This window comes from Nothoprocta perdicaria, unplaced genomic scaffold, assembly GCF_003342845.1.
Source record: "Nothoprocta perdicaria isolate Ctin4 unplaced genomic scaffold, notPer1 scaffold_55, whole genome shotgun sequence".
NCBI classification, from domain to species: Eukaryota; Metazoa; Chordata; class Aves; order Tinamiformes; family Tinamidae; genus Nothoprocta; species Nothoprocta perdicaria.
The window spans coordinates 3266247-3290902 of NW_020455810.1; the positions used below are offsets into that span (position 1 = coordinate 3266247).

General features: G+C 34.7%; 1 protein-coding gene across 1 annotated transcript in view; it reads left to right on the forward strand.

The window, feature by feature from the left end:
• SEMA5A (semaphorin 5A) overlaps positions 1-24656 on the forward strand; it is a 246129-nt gene that overhangs the window by 140706 nt on the left and 80767 nt on the right. Inside the window, exons 9-11 of the mRNA XM_026048536.1 lie at positions 3883-4168; positions 6299-6434; positions 8918-9122. Of these exons, the coding sequence (XP_025904321.1) occupies positions 3883-4168; positions 6299-6434; positions 8918-9122 (627 nt within the window). The remainder of the gene's footprint in view (positions 1-3882; positions 4169-6298; positions 6435-8917; positions 9123-24656) is intronic.

Sequence of the window (24656 nt, forward strand, 5' to 3'; positions counted from 1 at the left end):
AGCAAGTAGCTCAGAATAGAGAAGGGCTCCCATTCCTGAATTTATACTACTGGCAAGTTTGCATAAACAAATTGATATTATAAATTGAACAATGTCATGCCAGGTATGAACACTTCCATCTTGAAAACCAAATAGATGTCTCTGCAATAAACAATGGATTATAAAACAGGAATTTTTTAATACTGTTTTGGAAAAACCCTTTGCAGAAAAGAAATAAATGTGTTTCAGAATTTATTAGAGTACATCAGTAAAATGTAATGAGTGCATCCACTTTTATGATTATAATGAATTGTATTTTAGAAGAATTTGCCAGCAATATTAAGAGAAGATAGGGAAGGAGAGAAGCCTGACAAATATTTTGAGTGTGTTTTGCAGTCCTTGTTCTTTCAAACTCATAAAATCTTAATTTAGCAAAAAAATGAAAGGAATATTAAAAAAATATACGAAGAGTTCAGGCACTGCAGGAAAAAGAGTGGTCAAAATAAATGTTACCTAGCCATAGTATGCCAGATTAGCATTTTAAGCATGTATCATAGTGATTATGAAATACAGAGTAAAAAGTAGTTATTAATAAGCAAGTTTCTTCCGCATTTATGTTGGGACTTCACTGTTCAACTCCTGAAGATGGACTTAACTATGATGACTACAAGTTATATATTACTTTACATGTGTTTAGCCTTGGAGGAAAAATTTACTCTAGGATTAAGATTTGCCCGTATATATTTATGAACAGCAATACCTGGGGTACCCTGAAACAAGGTTTGCACTGTTCTCCAACAGCTGGACTGCATTAATCTTAAAAAAAAAAAAAAAAACATATTGAGAGGGCAAAACCCAAATGGGGAATAGACTTCATTAACATTAGTAAGGTGAAAGAAAATAAAATTCACTAGCACTTTTGGTGCTTGAATTTCCATATTTTAGGCTTCAGCAAGAAGCAAAAGTCATTTTGTATCCTGTAGTAAAAATGAATGCAAGAAGAACTCCTCCATGTCAACAAACACCAGTTCACAGGCACAGTATTTGGAAATACAAACTAATTCTTCCTTAGACGATGATCTCTCTCCTTTTCTCCTTGAAACTTTGAAGTGATTCTGTTTGTTTTTCCCCAAGAGAGAATGAAATCAATAAAGTGTGACATGATAATCCCCCAATATCCTCCAAATTCCCCAAGGTAGCCCTGAGATTATTACATTTCATGCAAAAGGAAGCAGCTCTCACAAGTTTCAACAGCAGGTCCCATTTGCAGCATTGTGTAATCAGTGAAGCATGCTTGCAGGTGTTTGTAGATGTACGTATCATTTCTTGGATTTGAATCAGTGAAATATCAGTATTAGCTTTTGTTCAGACATGTATTGTGATTGTCAGTGCAATTTAAAATTATTACAGTACAGAAGATTGACATGGAATCATCCAAGGAATCTAAAAATGTTCTGAATGTATTTCATATCACTTTATTCCTACAGTTCATGTACATGTTATTCATAGTTCATAATTCTTCACACTTTGGGTACTATGAGTACCCAACTCAAAATCTTCAGTTTTTGACATTGGAGTGAGATTTTGTGACAATGTCGAGACCTTTTTATTTCAGCGAGCTACCAATGAGAAGAAGCGTCAGCTGGCCTGATTGACAGCGCTAAATCTAATGTGCTTAGTAGATCTGCAGAATTTTTTTGTAGGAGGCACAAATTGATGGTGAATGTTTGCTCAGTAAGTAGGAGGGTTTTTTAACTCATTCTATTCTATTCTAAATAGCTATTTTGAGTTATTTTCAAAGAGCTAGTATGGTTTTAGGCTATGAAACATCAAAGGCAGGTAGAAAATCTTTTTTTCCCTGCTATTGCAGGTGGCTTTTTTTTTTTTTTTTTTTTTTNTTTTTTTTTTTTTTTTTTTTTTTTTTTTTTTTCCCTCCCCATCTACTCTTAGTCAATTCTGCTTTAAATACTGTGGACAAGTAGCTCAAGTCACACTGAGACTGGGGAATTCCATTTCTTTCTTCAATGAGTGTAAAAGCTTTCTGAAAGAATATTACTCGTAGTAACGCAGAAAAGTAACACAGAACACATTTAGCCATTTTTCTCTTGATTTGTTATGGATATAAACTCAAGTTGCACAATGAGAGACAGAGGGCTCTTTTATTCATTAGCTTCATGCTCTTAAGGAGATTTACTTTTAGCATGTTTTATTTAAATAAATACTTTTGTTCAGTAGAATTCAAAACACTAAAATTTTGTGGAATTAATGAAGCATAATTAATATTTATAATAACTATATAGCTTTTCATGCTTTATAATATATATAGCTATCTGCTCATGCTATCTGTTGATATTTATTCACGTTTCATGAATTCCAAAGCTCTTTAGTCTAAATGTGATTAGTGTTATTTAAGAACATACATATGTCATTTCAGCATTAATAACTGTAAACATACACAGGGGCCATTAAAACATGTATCATTCTGCTACTACCTTGTCTGCATAGAAGCACATTTTTAGAGAAGAAAATTTTAACAAAGTTGAAAAGTAAGGTTTTTATTTCAGTTTCCTCTGCTTTAGTGTGCAATATGTGTATATGTAACAGTATTACATTTTATCTTTAAAAGAATAAGAACACATGAAGAGCTAAGAATTATTTCTACAGTTCTGTAAGCTCTAATAATTAAGTGGAAAGGTTTTGAAGCCTTTGAAGCAAAATTCCTATTGTAATGAAAATTTTACACACACATGGAATGAAAAGGTGAGGTTCACTTAGGGAAACCATTACTAATTAGTGTAAACTTGTCTTTCTTGCCATCACACATCTTGTTAAAATCTTCTTTCTTTGGGATTTTACTGCCCCTTGAGTACCAACTCCCAGGTAAATCCTTTGGGGGAGCCGAGTTTCAGGAAAATGGAGTGGGTTACAGACAAGCTCAAGGAAAACTAAGTAAACTGGTAACCTCGTTCCCCTCCCATATTTTGTCAAATTTCATGCCTTTCTAGGAGAAGTTTTGATTCAGTTGCAGCAGCTTTTTCAATAAAATGGTACTGTTATGACCTGTTTCCTTTGCTAATAAATGTTACATGTGACATCTACTAATAAATTCCTTTGGCTCTTTCTATTACAGTGGATAAGCATAATTAATTCAGGTTGGGTTGCTGGTCTTTTTGCATGTTAGAATGATAAGATTTGGAAATGAAAAAAAATACTAGTTTTGCAGGGCAAGCTGTGTTTTATCATGACCCTTCTGCTACTTTACAAGTCCATGTATTTAGCTTGCTTTTCATTTCAGAACTCATCAAGTTGTCAGTCTCTCCTACATTCATGAACTCTCTGGTTTTAGTAACCCTTATAGGAAAGAGGATATCAACTTGTTACCTGTTGTTTCCCATTTTTACTTTTCATCATCTTTTTGCTTGTGTGCATATGTGCACTGTATAATTTTTCCAGTATCACCATCATTTTTTTCATATTTTTCAAAATATGAAGATAAATAAAAGATATGGTAAAGCTATAAAAAATCAAAAAGTACCGAATTGGGGTTACTTTACTGTCCAATGCCAGCTCAGAAGTGTCTCTCTTTTCATTTAAGGGATCAGGCACACTCTTAGTCATACACAGTTGTTGGTTTTTCAGTTAATATGAAATAAAGGGGGTAGTGGCAAAGCAAAAACAGATTAACACAGCAGATAAATCAGTTGTTGGTTTTTCAGTTAATATGAAATAAAGGGGGTAGTGGCAAAGCAAAAACAGATTAACACAGCAGATAAATCACTTATCCTGTATGAATGCCTGAAATTGAGTCTAACTATCATGTTAATATGAGCACTTATGTTACTGGGAAACACTGCATAATTTTTTATTCAACTTTTTTCAACTTTTCAATATTTTTATTTTCAGAGCCAAATTTTGTGTCTTCTTATGACATTGGGAACTTTACCTACTTCTTCTTCCGCGAGAACGCAGTGGAGCATGACTGTGGGAAAACAGTCTTCTCTCGTGCTGCTCGAGTCTGTAAAAATGATATTGGTGGCAAGTTTGTGCTGGAGGATACTTGGACCACCTTCATGAAAGCTCGCCTCAACTGCTCTCGCCCTGGAGAAATTCCATTTTACTATAACGAACTACAGAGCACTTTCTTCCTGCCAGAACTGGACTTGATCTATGGGATTTTTACCACTAATGTGTAAGTAAATTCCATGATACATTGCATTTTGTTAAGGTTTATAACAGTAAAAATTAAAGCTTCTTTGCTGACTCTTCCAGTAGACGGAAAAGATACAAAGTAGACATGATAAATTCAAAAAACTGCTTTCTCCAATCCACTCTCCTTTTGTGAACACCCATCATTTCTAAATGCTTTGCATTAGATTATTGAAGGGATGCAAAAGAATGAAGAATTCTTAATATTTCCTTACAATGAGGGCATGATTGTGTTTAAGGTTATTTTCTCATCTTTTTTTTATATGTTATTCTAAATGTATGATATCCATTTCACGTATTATTATAAATAAGTATATAATTATGAAATATTATCATTACTGCAATTTGATCACATCAGTCTGACAAGTTCAAACATGTCACACTGGCCTATCTCAACAGAAAGTGAGAAATGCTCTTAAATATCCTGAGTTAGCCCTAATATATCCTACAGTGAGTCTGACAGTCAAATTTTTAATCTAATTTCAACTAAAGTCATTACGTCAACAAGATAAAATTCTATAATGTATAATTCAATCTTAAAATATAGCATTTAATTACCATTAAGGCATTGTGGATAGACATAAAACTTCCTTCACTCTGAACTTGTTAGCAGGAGTATTTTAAGTTTTAGAGAAAAAAAAAAAAGTTATTTGTGAAATTGTTCCTCCAATGATTGTTTGATATACTGTAAATCATTTTGGTAGGGAAAATCCCACAACCACCCCCTTTTCTGACAACAGAGATTGTGAGTGAGACTAAAACCAGCCCCATGTAAGTGTAGCTGTCTATTGCTTCTTAATGAAGCTGACTGTTTCTTTCAGACCATCAGAAGATTTATAAGCACAAGTCCTTTAAGGAAATTCAGGAAATTCAAGAAGATGGAATTTTTAATCATATGAGAGAATTTAATGATAGTTTATTTAGGAAAGATTTTATGAAATTCAATGTTAACTGATTCTGTAACATTTATTAACATGAAACTTCTGATTTTGGAGTGACAGAGGTTAGAAAACAAATCAGTCTTTTGTCTTGCTGATAAGTTCATACCACCCTACTGTATTTTCCTGGTAGATTTGATTCCCTGATATTATTTTATCTTTCCATCTATTTGGAGTGTGTCAATAGAAGGCCTTCTAAAGCCCTGTAGAATGTCCCAGGTCTTACTTGCAGTGCAAATTTGTGCAACTGCCTCCATCCCTTTATCACGTTTTGAAAAAGAATAATGCAGAAGGTCATTTTGGTATTGTATGCATTGTAAAAGAATTATTTCAGACTTTATTGTTAGCTGATCATATTGTAGCTTTTTTGGATCTGTTGAGAGTTATTTTAATACATTTTAGAACTCCCAAATACTGCAGTTTTTTGAAGTTTGATTTTCTCACAAAGTAAGTTTTCCATATTAAACATTCTCACAGTCATTTGATTGTATTATTTACACCATGCGGAATTATTTTACTGGCATCTAACATATTTTGAACACGAGAGCAGGAAATTGTTTTGCTTGGCACCTGCTTATTTCTCTAACCAGTGATCTTATAAAGTATGTGGTCCAGGTTATTTTCTCCTGAGATTTGCATTCTTATTGCTGCACAAGGTTATTTGGAAGATGTGCTTTTTTGTTCTGATGCCTTACCCAGCTTCCACAGGGTCTAGGGACATATCACAAGTCAACAAGCCTTACACTCCATACTCAGCTGATTGTATATTAATATTAATGACCTTAGAGAATAATCTCATCATCAACTTTGGAACTGGAAGAAAGATGTTCTTGATTATGCGTGTGATTATGTGTGGGAGTAAAATGTGGTCTTGTGGGATGAGAGCGGCAACAGAAGGAAAGAAATTCTGAGTTTCTCCAAATGCCAGCTATTTGACAAAAGTGACAAAAATTTTGTGTCCAAACTCTGTGCCTAAATCAGCATGTTATTTCCCTGAGATATCATCTTCTGTTTTATCATATCTATTTTGCTAATTACTTGAGGGAAAGGAGAGTTAACAAGAGAAAATATTGACGCACACACACATATAAATACATATGTGTATATATATATGTTTTCAGTAAATGAACTTCTTAATCCTCTTAATTAAGTTCATGTTTATATTTATCTTTCAGGAACAGCATAGCGGCCTCGGCAGTTTGTGTTTTCAACTTGAGTGCCATAACTCAAGCTTTTAATGGACCATTCAAATATCAGGAAAACTCTCGCTCTGCTTGGCTTCCATATCCCAATCCAAACCCTAATTTTCAGGTACAAGTATCTGGCAGTTGAGCGGTGGTATTCATGAGTTTCCTTCAGAATGTCCTGTGGTTTATAGTTAACAAGTTGACATTTCGTCATATTTAATCATACTTAATTTTATCCTACTACAACACTGCGTATTTTGAAAAGCAGATGTGCTTTGAAGGGTAGAAATATAAAGGTTCAACTTTGATCTTCTCTCAAAATGAAACAATATTATAGTCATATGCCAAGGTAATGTTAACTCTTGGCTGAAGAGTAATTAACTTTCTCTTCTCTTCTATGTTTTATTTGTGTTGTTAGGACTTGAAAAGGTAACTCTTTGGCACAGGAGAAGATACAAAAAGAAAAAAGAACACCCTTCCAATAAGCAGAAAAAGAAGTTGTAGGAATTGATAAATTTGCAAATTTGCCAGTGCAGAGTGGCCTGTACTCCTTGAAAGAACCTGATTAGAAGGATTTGTGGGATAGTCTGCCCCTCCTTTGAACTTGTCAACCTCTTGAGTGTGTCATCTTCTGAAGCTGGCTGACAGCATAAACCTAATTAGTCCAAGGAGGGTCAGTCAGGAGAACTTTCTACAAGGATGTCTCAAGGAAATGTGTGTGTGTATTTTTTTATTCTGCTTCATAATCATGCCTCCTACCAGGAAAGTTTTCATGAGAGTATGATTCCAACAAGAAAAATAGAAAGGAAAACAACATGAATTTAGTTAAAAACAATACCTTTCCGTCAAAATGCTGAAGTGCTGGTCATTCTTCCATGCTCTCTTCATCACTGGACACTTTCTTATGTTCAGCTGCCTTATAGCAGTGAATCCTGTGACAGCTTTGCCTCCCTTATTGGAAAGGTCATGAGATCTTTGCAGGCATGAAACCCAGTCTCCCGCAGTAGACTTGCCAGTAGTTTCAACTTTCTTTAGGGCTTTTGTGGTTTATGCGAACAAAGAGGAATAAAGCACTGAATCTGCTCCGAATTACCGGCCAGACCCCTGTTATATTTTGTAAACGCTCTTTGGCCTTATGCCCAAGTGAGAGAAAACTATTTAAGCAAGCTCTATTACAAAAATAGGCTATATTTTTATATAGATTTTTATATATTGTAGTAGTATTTGTATTGCCAGAAGTGTTGATAGCAGGAGGGTCAGATTGAGGCTACATTGTGGAAGAAGATGTCTACAGAAAGGCTTTTGCATAAAAAGTCTTCTCTTTCTTTCCAGCTGGATGACTAAGTCCAATAAAAATTCTACCGTGTGTCTGTAATTGTGTGAGCATCCTGTGTGGAACAGGACCTGGAGGGGAGGTGGAAGGCTCTGCTGTGGTGCCCATGCCTGTCCCTACCTCTTGGGCAAAGCAGAGAGGTGCATGGGGAATTTCTTGCTTGGATTGCTGACAGCTCCAAATGAGCATTCCAAATGGAAGCTTTTCTGCTTGATATATATTTAGAGATTTTTTTCCCCCTTTGATTATTTTTTTTTCCCTGGCCTGACGTGGGGCTCAAAGAACAAGTAACAATCTCTGCCTGTTTCCTCCCTCTTTATCCTCCAGTCTGTAGAAATTGGAGGAATTTTTGACATCGCATTGTAAAGTTATTTATTTGAGTTTTTCTTGGCATTTGTGAATTTGAATTCATCTGTTAGTCTCTAGCTGCAAATCTGGCAGTGTTACTCCAAAATAAGTGACAAAGTTTTACACATTGTATTTAGTCAATACTATCATTCATAACATCATGTAAGATTTAGGAAAATACATAAAATATGGTTAAAATGTATATCTTTTGCATGTCTTTCATATCCCTAACTTATTTGATAAAGCTTTAAGGTCCTATTTTACTTTTCTGATACAATAATATAGAAGTATCAGAGTATTATCTGTTCACATGAAGCTATCTTAGTGTCCTTTATGTAGCTGAAATATTAAATATGAAGATGCCAAATTAGTTGTCAAATGCTTTGCTTAATTTGTGCTTGGAAATTGTGCTTGCAATTACTAAATGTCTTCCTTTTAGAAATTAGTACAATTTTCTGTTATTTAATACAGCCAGTTCTAAAGTAAAATATATTTACTGTGGACCACACTTTATAGCTGGAACTCCACATCATCCATTGTTGGCTTAATGAACACAAAAAAAGCTTACAGACTGTAAGCATCATGTTTTAACCTGGGATTTCAGGCCCTGGCTGTAGTAAGACATGGGATTTTCTCTGAAAAACTGTCATGTCTTAGCACTCAGTGTAAAATAGTAAAGAAATCTAGCTGGAAAAAATCTGCAGTTTGCTGGCTGGTAGTTTTTCTCCTTTAGTGCTGCATCAGGAATTGGGGGGACTTCTTAGTTGCTCTGTAGACAATCTGCTTAGTTTTAAAATGAGACCTGAACTTGGAATACCACTGTATCACTACAAGATATACTGTTGATATTTATTTTCTTTTACTGTAAATTAGAGAGCAAATCTCTTGCTATCACATGTATTAACATTATTTCTCTGTGTTTACAGTGTGGCACCATGGACCAAGGTCTGTATGCTAATTTGACTGAGAGAAATCTCCAGGATGCTCAAAAATTCTTCTTAATGCATGAGGTGGTCCAACCCGTTACTCCCATCCCGTACTTCATGGAAGACAATAGCCGATTCTCCCACGTGGTGGTGGATGTGGTGCAGGGCAAGGACATGCTTTTCCATATCATGTACCTTGCCACAGGTAAGAGTGCTGTGTTGCAGAGCGTTGTAACAGATCATGAGTGGGTTCTGGGCTATGCACAACACCTAAAGTAAGTTTTTCCTCCCTAGCAGTGACAATTCTGCTATTATTAGCAGAGGAGGATAGATGGGCATTTTGCAAAGTGTTTGTTTGTATTGTGATCTACAGTATTGGTCTCCTTTCCCTCCATGCTTTGGAAAGGAAGAAGCTGATATGGTCTTATGGGAGCACAAACTTGGAAAATCCAGAAGCAGGAATTCACTGAGTTCCTCTGTCTTTTCATTTTTCTTCTTTTTATGGGATGTGATCTCATCCAGGATTCATAAGATGCTTCAGAATACTTTGAGATTGAAGAAAATCTAGCAAATACGATTGCTATTTCTCTGTCTTCTACTCACACATTTATTACATTTCCTTCTTATCTCAGTTTGTCATCATCCATTCTTACACATTTTTACCCTGTATTATTATTTATCCTTTTATTAGTAAGCTTAGCAATGAAAGAACAATAGACCTCTAGTTAACTTTTTCTTGATTGTAAGTATACTTGCTTGATTCAGAATTTCAATGAAATGTTTAAAAAATTCGGAGGGTTTCCCAGAACTATTTTTACAGAGTAGAATGTCCCTGACAAGCTGGGATCTTATTTCAAATATCTTAAGGTCATTCCCAAAAACTTAGTCCCTTGCATTTTAGTGGAAGATAATTCATCTAAGCAATGGTCTGCTAATACAAATATTTTTGTCTCATGGTGGCTAGACAACACTCATGGAAAATTTAGGGGAGAAAAATCTTGATTAATAAGAGGAAAAGAACCTTGAACAACTAGTCATTTAATCTGGCATTTTCAAAAATATCATCTATTCAATAGAAAGTGGATAAGTCATTTTAATTACTGAAATTAGAATTTATTAATGAAAATTGCCTCTTCCATTGCTTATTGTTTAAAGAAACTGAGAAAATGTGTGTTGTGTTCAGTACATAATTTCATTTTCTTTTGAAAGTGCAATACTCATTTCTGATAGAAGACTACTACTTTTTGAATCTGAATGAACTTTACAGTAACTTGCTATATTCATATGAAACAATATTTCCTGGCTGTTATCTTGGTGGATAAAGCTTTCTAATTATGCTTCTTGAAAGATAGGCAGTAAAATAGGTTTTAATAGGTTTTAAAAACTTTAATAGTTTTTAGTATGTTAAAGCTATGCTGGAGTTCGGTCAGCTATAATCAAAAAAACAAGCTAGCTGGAAAATTATGTCGTTTTACCTGAAATTGTGCCTCTACTGAAAGCTGTTTATATTGCAGAATTGTAACACACTGAATTACAGAAGCATATATTGAATTGACTTCATATAAAGACACTATGATTGCATTGTGGAACACTTACATTATGATAGCACCTAGAATAATGCAATTTTCCATAATTCTGATTGTTTTACCTTCCTATGTTTCCTTTAATATTCGATTAAAGGATGATTAAAGGAATAAGGAGCCAAAATTTTAGATTAGGTTCATTAGTAAATTGTGTTCAATAAAAGTTCTGAGTTCTTTTTATGCTTCTTTCTTGCTGTGGAAGCGATACAGGTTCTCATCCTTAGAGGTTTTCAAGAATAGACAGCAATCTGTTCTGAGGGCATAACTAGGCTGGACTCAAGACCTCCTGCTGTCCCTTTGGACTAGAATTATCCTACAATTCTCTGCCTGTGTGATGTGCTCATGCAATGTGGAAACCCATGGGACTAAGTTTCATGTTTACGCTGTGATAGTAGATGGTATTGTACTTTTTGGTGCCAGAAGGACAACTGCCATCCTATGTTCAACTATGAGATAAATCCTGGTATTAAGCAGTATGCACCTACTGGAATAAATCAGGAAGGATCCAAGCCCCTATTCTCTGTAGAATGTACTCTGCATAATATGTGCAGTTACAATTCATTATAGCATTCTTACAAAAAATATTACTTAAAATGAGACAAGCTTATTTACTGGGAAAGTAGGCGTATAGATTAGGTTGAATGCAAGTAGACACTCTGTAGTCATTGGTGTCTGAAGCAAAATCCACATTCTTTGAAGCAGAGGGACAGTAATTAAGAAAACATTCTCTTTCCTTCTCTTATGAACAGGTTAATGACCCAGCCAGTGTAAAAAGTATTTCAATTCTATTAAACTCTTAATATTATTTTAGGATAATATTATTTCAGGAGAGAATGGAAGTAAGCAAATAAATGCATAAATATGCTGTGTCAACAGCCTTCAAATTTTCTAAACATCTGCCAGGTCTGCTAGGAGAGTCTGATATGCTGGGATTTAGCAAATTCTGCTGGTGTCAGAAAACTATTTGACTACTTTGGAAGTGCATCTTAATGTTTCACTATACTGACTTCTAGTGCACAATGAAGTGATATATGAAGTCCTGCAGATCTACCTTGCTTTGAACAAGAACAGTGCTGTCGACTTTAGGCAGGCTATCTCTGAAACAATTTTCAAGGATTCAGAAAGGAAAGTCAAAGAAAACATTCAAAGAAGTTGTGAATTAAAAAGTCATCTCTAATAACAGGTTAGCAGTAGAATTGGATGGAGCAAAACTCAATTTTTCTGTCATCTTTTCAATTTTAAAAACTTTATTTCTTCTCATTAGAAAAAAAAAAAAAAAAAGGAGGGAGGTAGAGACAAAGAAAAGGCTGCTGTATATGTCATGTTTTGATTCCCTGTCCCTTTTCTCCATTTTCTTTCTTCGTTTTCTTTCTTGCTTTTAATTTTGTGCCTTGTTCATCCTCTGATATTTTCTAATTAAGAACTTTGTCAATAGCAAAAAGTTTTCATGGTATTTTTTCAGAAAATAAGTTCGTTTGGGCCAAATATTGAGAAAATATACTAAAAAAATCTTGAGAAAATATATGCCAGCTAGCCCTTTTTTAAAAGGCTGCTACAGATTGCATTGATTTTCTAGAACAAATAAGATTGGCATTTGTAGTTATGCCACCTAGCTTGAGAACATTCCAAAACCAGTTTCTAGTAGCTGATTCTTAAACCTGTTCTTGAGAGTTCAGAAAAAAAAAAATGTTTTGCACTATCTAGAGTTTAAAAAAGAAAAAAAAAAAAAGATGAAGATCACACTGAGAAAATGACTTGGTGGAGAACTCCCACATTGCCTCTGTTCTTCAGCCTCAGTAAACAGAGGCTGTGTCTTCCGTGTCCTGAATAGAAATGGTATCTGCCCAGTGGTGGGTCTTGGTTATGGGAATTTAGAGTTTACCAGCCTAGGGTATTGAGGTTAGAAATTAGGCTATGGTTAACCTGGAAAAAGGTAACTGAGAGCTCAAGAGAAGTTTGTTGGTGGCTAAATTGTTTTTCACTGAAGAGCAGATGGTTCTCTGAGCTGAACCTGAATTTTTATGTGGAAAAGCCAGTGGTAATTTGAGGACTTCAGTATGTCACAGCAGTTTTTAAACTTCCCTTTCCAAGGGAAGTTCCAGGGAATTCCAGGAAGTGTTCTTCTTGCCCCTCTATCAAGAACTCAAAGCCTAATGTAGCAATGCAAAGACTGATGATAAAAACAGTTGTGATAAAAACCATACAGCAGCAGTGATGGAGTGGAAAACCTTCCATGCAGAGACATCAAAAATCTCTCTTGGAGAAAGCAGATAGATTTTACGCACAGTTGCCCTTAGCAGGAGCAGTAAAACTACACAATTGTAGTATTTGCTAATGAAGCCTTGATGCTGTGGGTCACCATCCAGAGAGCAACCAGGAGTTAATTGATGCAAATTAGTGCAAGTTTTGATCACACTCTGCTTTTTGTTCTTTTTACTTCCATTTTCAATACACTGCTCTTTCTGCTCTGAAACAACCTAAGTGATTAATAAAAAAGAATAAATAAATATATATGTATATGCTGCAGGTGATTTTCTTGCTAAATAATATTGGATGAAATTTTGTCATTTTCCTGGAAGACTTCAGGTTTTGTTCAAAGGGTGCATCTTCCATTATTTAGTGTGCATAATGTCATAATACATGCAGTAAGTGTAAAGCTATGAATTTTAAAATATATGTTATGCTATGAATGTTAAAATGCAAAAAAAAAAAAAAAAAAAAAAAAGCCTTTATGCATTTTATCTTGAAGAGAGCAGCAAAGCTTAAATTGTCTGCAATTTTCCTAAGCAGGTGCCGTGTCTGACCAAAGTGTCCCTAGAGTGATGAGGTCATTGGAAGTAATTGGGAGATAATTTCTGTACAAAAAAAGCTCTAGACCTTTCCTCTTGATTTGAGAAGAACCTTTTTGTTCTGAAATCTGTACAATATAAATACAATAATACTAATGAACAAAATAGTCCTGACTTGGAAAACTGCTAGATAAGTTATTTGTGTGTATTAATGTTATCTAGTTCAAGAGCAGAACAGGAAGGAAAATCTGAGGGCAGACAGATAATGGAGCATGTACATTGAGGCAGGTAGTGGTCCCCTTGAAACTATTCAGCTTTTTCATTTTTTTTATTGCTGTTATCTGTTGTAGCATAGTGGCTTTTTTTTTCCCCCCCCCCATACACTTGTCCTTCACAAAAGCATACTGTGTAAAGACACAGCTATAAAGCAACCTGGCAATGTTATTAGTACTAATCTGTAACATCGTACCCTTCTGACCTTTCTACATATCATCTTTAGACAGAGGCCTCTAGGTCCTGCTTTTAAAGGCTCTTTTCTGAGATTTGAAATGAGTACAGTCATCATTTGCTCTACAGTCTTTGAATGGAGCACATTGAGGACACTGATCAAAACAGCCACAATGTGATTTTTTTATTCTGTGATTGTCTCACAGTGACCACTACATTGATAAAGGGAAAGTTTAGCTTTATATGATATGAATAAGCTGTTTAAATAATATTACCAGGAAATGTTTTCCTGCAAAGTTTTATAAGAGTTGCATCATTTCAATTTGAAACTTCACTTTGAACTCATAATGTTCACTTTGGGATTTATGCTAATGTGCTAATCATGCCTGCATTTGCATTAATGGTTTGATTAGATTTTTTTTTTTCCAAAACAATTGGGGAAATTCAAAGGGTGTAAGCATCATTCTTCTATTCAACTTAATGTGAAAATATTTTTTTTTCCCACCAAAGTCTGTTTGGATACAGTGTCAAAAGGCACATGGGAGTCACTTTCTGTGTTCAAAGTACTTCCCAAACTGTAACTTTTTCTCATGAGTGCTTTACTTTAAATGTACAGAGTTAAATTATGTACCCTGGAGTACTGCTGAGGGATAATGACAAAGTGGAAAGTTTTTACCCTCTAGTGAAGGTAATGTGATCCAGGCTTGATGTGGCTGGCCTTTACTTGTGGATGCACATATAGGCATGGAAGATAGTTGGTGACCATCTCTGCTATATTGTATTGTACCTTTTACAAACACATTATGGCCAGCCTTTCTCCTCCCCAGAAATTACATATTACAGCCTGGTATGTAAACTTCTATAATTTAGCAGTTTTCTATTTTTAGATGATATTTTTCAATATCTTAGAGGATATCAAGTGGTTTAATCTAGGTCCTGCTATCTACTCCTTCTAGGGTATTTGTTTTATTTTTCATATGTAATGCCTCTAAAAATAAAGAAGGGTAGTTGTTGCAATTTCAGCACCGAAAGGCCAATCTTGAGTATTGTGTTGGTTGTGACAGGCAAAATGCCTTTAAAATATACAGATGAGAACAGTCATGTCTGCAGCACAGTCTGCATAATTATAAATAATAGTACAGGGCTCTGGAGAATTGAACTGAGAATTTTAAGTCTCTAGTAGTACTGATTTCCTTTGACTTTATCACTTAATGTGGAGATGTTATTCTGCAAGCTCAAGTTGTACTGCTAAAGAGGTTCCTTGATAAATGGATCTCCACTAACTGGAGACATTAAATTATTCATTGACAGCAAATTATATGTGAGAACCATAGCTCTTTATTCATTTCACAAATTACCCACCACCAATTTGTAGACTTTTTTGTCGTTATGATCAACCCATAGATACGTTGTGATTTTGATTAGTTCATTGCTGACATTTGCTTGAAAAATTTATTTGTATTTTAGCTAACATGTTTGTGAATCAAACTAGATAGTATTTTTGATTATTTTCTCATGGGGCAAATAAAGTAGATTTTTTTTTCTCATCACAGATTATCATTATTTCTTTATAATTGCCCAGTTCTATTGGCCAAAGAATGTAAATACATGTCCAAAGAACTGTCTCACCACTGAAAGTCTGAAAATACGTGGTAGCAAAACCAATACACTGGCTAGAAAAAGAGAAAGATTTTAAGTCACCTCTTAAGATGAGTCTTCTCTTCTTCATTAAAAAGAAGAAAAGACCTCTTGTGCTACTAACACCAAAAGTTCAAATCCTGCCTGACTACTTTGTAAAGTCAGGATCACCAAAAGGCCTTTCCTTCTTCATTTCCAGTTTTGAAGGCACTCTTGCCTCTTCTTACAGGTCACGTACCTGGTAACTCGCACATTCATTTGCTTTTTCCAGCTATTTCTAGTATTCAACATTTGGAACAGAGAGAGAAAAAGGTGTCTAACATGGCATTGACTGATGTTCCTGCTTTACTGTTCTTCAGAACTAAAATTTCTGTCATCTTCCCCCCCCCCCCCGCCCCCCACTGTGTAATGTGCAGTGCTAGTCAACAGACTCAGTTCTAATCTCGAAAACACTGACATTAGCATTAGCTGTCCCAAGGGAAATTTGACTTTTGAACCAAACACCATTTGAATTCATGATTTGTTAATGTTTATGACCACCTTCATTCTGCAATGTTTTTTTCCAATAAACCTCAGTGAAACCAATTGTTGCTAATGCAAGCAGTGCCACTAGTAAACGTTGGGACTTTTTTCACTACTGTATTTGTGAATACGTTTGTACTCAGCTCTGCTCATAGAACATATTGCATCCTCATCAGTAACAGAACTTCTCAATAAAAATACACCTTTCTTATTCAGTTCTGTGATTTAAAAGACTTACCATAATGTAAGAAAGTGTTGTTCCCAATGCTGTGCCCTGTATGTGAAGAGTCACATAATCTGCAGGCAGATTCACAAAAAGATAGATAGATCCTATATGCTTTTTTCTTTACCAGATCATTGCTTAAGAGTTATAAAGAGCATTTGGAGTAGACTCATTTGCCAACAGATTCATTCTTCTTCTTTTATTTATTTATTCTTTTATTTCTCGTGCTATGACTCTTGGAACTTTGTTGCAGAGCTGCACAACTTCAGGAGGAATAGGAGTGACCAAAATCAACTTGGTGGTTAAATCACTTGTCTAGGAGAAAGAAAAGTAAACTTGAAGCACAGGACTGAGTTGGCTGTCCTGATGATTGCCACATGCTCAAACACCTAGGCTATTATATAAAGAATGTAATTTAACTATTATATACTATGGTTCTTATTTCTTTAATGTCAGAGTTGAGAGATTGCCATCTCCTTGGGAAGGGATCTTCCAACTTTTCCATTTGTTCCTTCAAGTCATATAATATAAAAAAATGAATGACAGCAGCGGTCTTTCCTTCTCTGTTTCTGAAGAACTTGTTGTAGTGTTTCCTGGTGAAATTGCTGCTGATGTGCCTTCTTTTCAATAACTATGGACTGGATTTGGCTTTTGGATCTGCAGTGCAAACTGCAGATGGGCCTAAGATAAAGAGGATGAGGAGAGCTACTGAGATGTTCAAATCAGCCAAGGGGATGTTACTTTGGGATTGGTACAGTAGTTAAGTGCCTTTCTGACATTTCTGGTGAAAACAATCTATGTCTCAGTTGAGAAATCAGGCAAGAGTTATTGTGGATTATTATTTCAGAATAGTTTACTTGTGTGTAAGTGCTTTTTTGATCTAGGCACTGCCACATTTTTCCAGTGGGAAGACACTGTCATATTCATAGTGTGCTTTAGGCAGTAGTAGGTATTTGTCATTGTGGTGGCACAAATGGAAGGCAGTAAAAAGTAACAGCAGCAATAAACACTTCTTGTCCAGTCAGATCCAATCAGAGTTAATATATATCAACTTTGGGAGATTGTTAGTGAGCCAGGGTCTGTAATCTATATATAGTATATATAGAGTAATATTATCCTTTGTGTACAGTGTAGCATTCTTCACTGGAGAACTGTGTCAGGTAACAAGCCTTAAATCATAGCAATCAGTTTATCTTGCAATTAACTGTCATTGTTTATTTTTTTGTTCTGCTACTTTGGATTGAGGTTGCACATTTCTCCAAAATGCTCATCTCCACTATTTGAGAAGTCCAGTGGTAGCAATGATTAAATCTTTTTTTCAGGCCACTCCTTGTAGGTGCTTCCGCTTCTTGCTATCCCCAGATTTCCTGAAACTTCTAGAAATGTAAGCTTTTCAGGTATGTCCGATTTATTTTGGCTATAGATTAAAGTACAAATTTAAAGACATCTTTTCCACCTCCTTGTTGAATATTTAATCCTCTAGATAAGTGGCTACCCTAGACATGGAACAACTTCTCACTTACACTGTCTGAAAGGGTTTTAACCTGCAGAAACAAGCCAGGGCTCATTTGGCCATAGAGAAAGAGCACAACTCTCCAGCCAAACAGGTAGAGAATTCAACCAGAAAGGCAATGCCTTGGCTCAGATCCTAGCTAGAGGATTACGACACTATTTTTCCAAAGCCTTTTTATATAAGGAGACTAAACACTTCCAGAAATTCCCTGAGGAATGAAAGATGCCTACTGTTTGCAGATGTTAAAGTGAGGAGGAGGGAGGTTGATCACTTTGCTGATGCCTTCCTCGTGCTGCTGTTCTCTAAGAAACATTCTTAATGGAATCCTTAATGTAATCTTACAATCTTAATAGAAACTTACAACCTACTGTATTTTAAGGAGCCATAGATCTTATCTGCTTTAAAATAGGTATTTAACATTTTCATGACAACTACCATCAGATATTTTTGCTGCTTCAATTGCAAATTGAGTTTTTTTTTTTTTTTTCTGAGAATGTGCTTTCTCTGAGAAAGATAGAAGATTGAGGTGGTAGTTTTCCCAAATTTCTCTGACATCAGTTTTCCAAATTTCTTATATTTGAGAATTTAGAATTAATTTCTTTTTGGAAGAATGGGAGCTAATCTTCAGTGACCAATCTGAATGTTTTCAAGAAAATGTCGCAATGTTAGATTATTTTTTCTTTATTTTGTTCATTGTTGGAGAACATATTCCTTCTGTCTTACCAAACACATGATTTTTGTTTGAAGAAATCTCCTTAGCCAAAAAAAAAAAAAAATGAGAATCTGGATCTGTGCTTTCTTTCACTCAGAAAAACCCTGTGAAGCAGCAGCTCGAATTTGCATGCACAGAGCATCGACCATACATATTACTTTCATAAAAAAATGTATTTAAAGGTTGACATGTAGTCAAATCTCCTTTAGTTAGAGGTACAACTGAATTTCTCTTGGAATAGCCACTAGGGCGTTTTGACTAATATTGGACTTCTCAATAACTAAATATGAATTCAAATAATTTCCCCTCCGAAAAAACCTGAGCACAATCATACCTCCTTGTTGACAGTCACTATCAACAATGTATCTTATTTCTGCTTTAATTCAAGTTAATTTCTGGTATTGTGAAGCTCATTAACATTTACCTGAAGTATAATATGAAAGAGTGAGTATAATACGAAAGAGGGAGTTAAAACAGAGTTGAAGCCAAAGATAAAGGAGATAAATCTAAAACATTGCAAGTCTTGGTTTTTCATAGACTATTTTTCAAAGTACCTTCATTACAACTGGAAATTGAAAAGGAACACAGATTGCAAAAATGCAGGTTTTGTTTTTTGTTGTTTTGTTTTGTTTTTCTATACCTAGCAAAGAATATATTAATCCATTTTCATGTGGTGCTGTCAGTTCTTTATTCATAGAAAATGCCAAATTCTTCTTATCTCTGCTAAATCTGATAGTAAACTCAATACTCTCTTTGCTTTGAAACTGTTATGCACCAAAGGGTGTAGGGTCAAACTCTTATTAAATAATTTGCATATAGCTTTCATTAAAATGTGTAGAAATCATGCACACACTATTTTAACACTTCTTTTTTTCTTTTAAATTGTCAAAACACCAGAGAACTGCATGTATTTGTGTGAAGATGCAATAAACAGCATATAGTGACAGTAGATAGGAAATTTTGATTAATTAGCTGAGAAGTTGTGTTTCCTTAAATCTGGTAGTCTTTGCTTTGTGGAATTTTTGTTGACTTTTTTTTTTTCTTTTCACTAAAAATATTTGCAGACTGTCAGTAAGTGTATTTTTGCCTGGATTTCTCCAGCAGCTTTTAAGCTATGAAAAAAGTGGAGCTATTGGTGCTCCATTTTGACCTAGTATTCTTAGATTTGTGTTTACTTTCTACAAATATTAAAAATAAATAAACAACCTCTGAAATCCAAAGCCCTTTTGAAAATTGGCATGGAAAGACAGTCATTGATGTCAAAATGAATTAATAAAAGAAAAAAAGAAAATCTGTGTTTTTGTTTCTGAAGCAGACCTAAAAGTATAAAGGATTTGATTTTTAATTTCTTACACTTCGGTCCAAAACCTCTGAGAACACATTTTCACTATTCTGGACTAAAGTCTTACGTGAACAAATGAGAAGATTTCTAAAGCCTCAAAATTTAGTTTTTTTAAATCTAACAACACTTGTTTATGTGCCATAGAGCTTGATTTCATGGTATCCTCTGATGATGTTGTAATGATCCAGCTATAAGTATGATTGATTTGGTACATTGTGTAGGTTTATAAGCTGTTTCGCATTTGAACTTAAAAAAAAAAAAAAAAAAAAAACAGGGAATTGGATCTGAGAACTTCACTTAGGCCAGAAGTCAAGTATCCAAGAGGAAATGTTTTGGGAGTGTTCCAGGTTGCACATGCAACTTTTATCCAAGAGAAAGAGGGGTCCTACAATAGAGCAAGGAATGCTAAGAAAATTGAGAAAGTATCTTAAGCTTATGATTTCCAAACTATTTCCTGGGAATAAATGATTTAGCAGAGAGTATCAGACAATTTATTTAGCGTATTGAGTGATTAAAAATAAATCTCCATATTACTAAGGCGGGATATAACAGCTAGTAATGTTTCCTGGGAAATTGCAACAAAAATTTTTTTTTTTTGGTTTGTTTTTCCACCTAGAACGTGTTACAAAGCTTTTGTTTTACAGTTAGGCTATTGCTTTTTAAAATTGGTGAAAGTGCTTTATATCTGTGTTTCTGTTAACATCCGCTATTGTCTTGTTACCACCTTCATCATGATAAAGAGCTATAATAGCAAGTGTTTTTTTCTTGAAATTCTGCCTATATTTAGCATAGCTCTCTTGCATGATTGCGAAACTGAATTTCAAATCTCCACTTTTGATTGCCTGATGCTTGTTGAAAAATAACCTCAGATGTATTTTATTATAATGAAAAATACTGTGGAATTCAAGAAAAAAAGAACATCAACTAGGATACTGGCCAGATTATTCAATGATAGTTTGGTTTCAAATGGAAATGCAAAATGTTAACACATTGAAACAGCTCTGAGAATAAAGATTGCCAGTTTGAAATTTATGCTTTGATAAATCATCAAAATTTGCTAACTTTTTTGTTTCATGGTTGGTTTGGTTCTCTGGAAGATGGGGTAAAATTTGATGAATATACTTCTAAAATGTGTTTGTATTTTTATGGTACAACTCTATATAAAGATAGGAATTTTAAAGTAAGTCTGTTCTTTTTTTTTATTTCTTATTATTAGGTCATTATATATATTATAGGTACAGGTAGTACAGTTACCAAGAATATGTTGATAATTCTTAGAGGAAAAGGTGTTGAACATCAGTCCTTTCAGCCACACTTCTTCTTTCAGGTGTACTGTGATAAAACCTATTTCTGGGAATCAGGTCTACCTCAGAAACTAGGAGGTAACAGATTACGTAACAGAGAAAGTTTACAAATCTCATCTTCTAAAAATGCCCTGACTTTAAATCAAATTCTATCCCACCTGCATATTGAAAAAATAGATTATAACAACAGTGTAAATTATCTATATATTACTGATGATTTAAACTAATTTTAAAACTATTTTTATAAAAAGTAGGAAATATTAAATCCTGCCATATTCTACTTGGACCATATGTATCTCTTTTGATGTTATAGACATTGCAAAATCCCTTTGTAGATGCAACCAGCTGCTGCATTAGCTGCTCCTGAGACCTTTTTTTCTGTAATTTTTATCATGCTCTCTAGTATTTTCAGAAGAATAATATTCTCCTGTTAAATAAATGCATGTTCTTCTTGTGATGATATTTTTTTTCTGTTTTTCTATATTTATTTATTTATTTTCATTTTGCATGTTCTGTACTTCTGTATGACAGTTTTATGTTTGACAACTCAGCTTATTTGTCTGAAAAAAACTATGTCTTAAAGACAATATTAATGCATTTTTTTCCTGTTTGAATGCTATGCAGTGAATACAAAGTTATATGATGAATGTAAGCACTAGTAATTTAGAGAGAATATATAAAATATACAAGTCTACCATTGACACATTTGACACCTTTTATTTAAACATTGATTTATTGTCTGAATGCTTTTACTTTCCCACTGAGAAAATACTTTGAATCCAACAAATAATACGCAAAAAGCAGTGTATAAGGAAAAAGATTAGTTAATAAAAACTGTTTTCAAAAGTGTATATCAAATTATGCACTTTGAAAATCTATGTAATCTGTAGTTGTTTCAAATTTCCATCTGTTAATTTAAAGCTTTCACTTAAAACAACAAATCTGATTATTTTGTTGACAGGTATAAATGAGGAAAATTAGGCTGTTTTCATATAAAAATACATAGAATAGAATGTTTCTTTCATAGATGATGCCTTACTCAGGCTCAATTACAAATGCCACTTGAAGTGCTAAGTATAATTTTAGCCTCCATTTTCTGTGTCTTCTTTAGACAGCTGTTTTTCTTTATATTGATCTGCTCCTCCATTTCTTAAATTATAGTGGTGTGTATCTGGATGATAAACTAGACATCTTAATTTTCTAAACAATATTTTCGGGAACATTGTGCAAATCTCCTAATAGGCCTTTTGTAGTTCCTCTCACGCAGACTATTTTCAGTTTATAATTTGCAGTGGCTTTTACTGGTTGTTGACTTTTTCTTGATATGTGCAAGCAGTGGGATTTCAAATCTAAAAAAACACCCAATGTTCAGGAATACATGTAAGGTAACAAATAGAAGCACAAAAAGGGCCTGAGGATATATCTGAGACTAATTTACAAGGTTATTTTGCTAATAAATCATACAGTTTAGAAATCTTTAGCTCTCCCGACCTGCATGCTCAGATGCTCAGACAGTGTTTTGATATTCCTTTTGGGCTGCCTGTGCCCGTTTCCATCTCTTGCACCTTTTCAGTTGGTCCTTGTTCATCCATGCAGGCCTCATGCTCCCTTTGCTTCATTTTCTGCTTGTCAGGATAGACCACTTGAACCTGTCAGAGATCATCCTCGAATGTCAGTCTGCTCTCTCAGTTACCGCTTTCCTTCAGGGCAATGTCCTATGCAATTCTTCAAAGAAGGTCCCTGAACAGGCCAGAACCTGCCTTCCTAAAATCTAGTATTGCGAATCTGCTTTTGGTCTTCCCACCTCATCACATGATCCTGACCGTAACGATCTCATAGTCACTGCAGTCAAAATTGCCCCCAGCTTTCATATCGCTGACCAATGAAGATTGGTTCCTCAGTCGCTTGAGTTAGGAAGTTGTCATCCATACCTTTCAGGGATCTCCTGGATTGTCTTGCTCTGTTGTCCTTCCAGCAGATATTAGGGTGGTTAAAGTCCCACGTGAGGACTAGAGCTGAAAATGTGAAGCTTCTTGTAATTGTTGGAGTGCTATATGGCATATTACGATGAATATTTACTTCATTGCTGTCCAATATGGCAAGAGTTAAGGAAATGGATATATATAAAAAGGAACAGGTAGATTTTTTTTCTTCCTTTTAAATAAGTACACATCCTCCTATACTGCCCTGTACCTGCTGATATGTAAAATATGTCTTTGCTTGAAGAAATTAGATGTCTTGTATAACATAGTAGTTTGTGTAAATGTTCATGCTTTTCAATAGTGGGAAGTTGCTACATATTCTATCAGTGCTTTATTTCTTGTAGGGAAAGGGAGAGAAAGGAAAAAGTCAAGTTTATTAATTTGTTGGTTTTAGTATTTATTTTGTGAGCTCATTTTCTCTAGTCCTTTACCATTGTCACCACAAATGTAATAATGATTTCAATGACGTGGCTGTTGTAGTGCAACATTCTACTGGCTATTTTTTAGCATTTATGCATTAATGCTAGCATGTTAGCATTTATGCATTAAACTTATCTTTTCAATTTTAGAGAACACTGTTCTCTTTGTCCAATTATCATCTTGTTCATTATGGACTATATAGTCTGCAAGCTTTTGAATTTTCAATTCAGTTGTTAATGGGCTGCGATATATTGGAAAGCAGTATTTTAGTTAGGGTTTTTCCTTCCTCATCTTCATTCACAGTGTTTAGATTTCTAAAATGCAGTTACCCATTTTGCAGATCTCTTTAGAAGTACGGTAGTGCAAATTAAAAGATTACCTAATTTGCTCAGTCTGGTTACTGTCATACTGCTTCTGTATATACTCACTCATTCTCAGTGGAAACCAGTGCTGTCAGGTGTTTGAATCTGTTCCAGCAAGTCTTAGTCTCAGGATGTGAAGATGCCATTCATTCAGAGTCTTAAATAGCTGTTGGACTCACCATTGACATTTGTGATGAAATTGAATCTTTCACTATATCCATGACAATGAAGTTAGATCCATTAGGAAGGTCTGTGTTTACTATTCTTCTTTCATTGTAACTATTCCTTAGCAGAAGCAGACAGGCATTGTAATTATAAAGTAAATATTCACTTGAAGGATTCTGACAGATCTGAAAAAGTCAATGCCTCAGATTTGCGTCTCCTCTGTTTTCCTACTTTTCTCCTCATTTGTATTTACAACTGTGGCATGAACAGTGGTGAACAGACCACATTTTTGAGGATAGAACGTATTTATAATATTGTGATTGTGATAGAACTGGAAACACTGGAGCAAAATGCCTGGCTTTGATTTTGAAAGTACTGCTGTAATGGTTTAGTTTAGTCGAATATCGTTTGAGGAAGCTGTAAGCTACATACTCTCACTAGGCATCATAGTCTTGTGAGCAAAGCCAACAGCTAATTGGAGATAGAATATAGAGGATGAGGAGGAGGGGACCCTACTGAGACAGAAGTAGATCTTGGGTAAGAATTTCTCCTCTTTTACTGTATGACCTACATTGCTGCTGAAGTGTGGTGTTTCACAACTCAAAGAACATGCATATATTCATACACATTAAATACTCTTCATATTTAAGATCCAGAGTTTTTAAGACTTTCAATTTTAAAAAGGACTACGGCAGTAATAGACCTCATTGTTTTGTAAACTACTTCAACCCTCATAC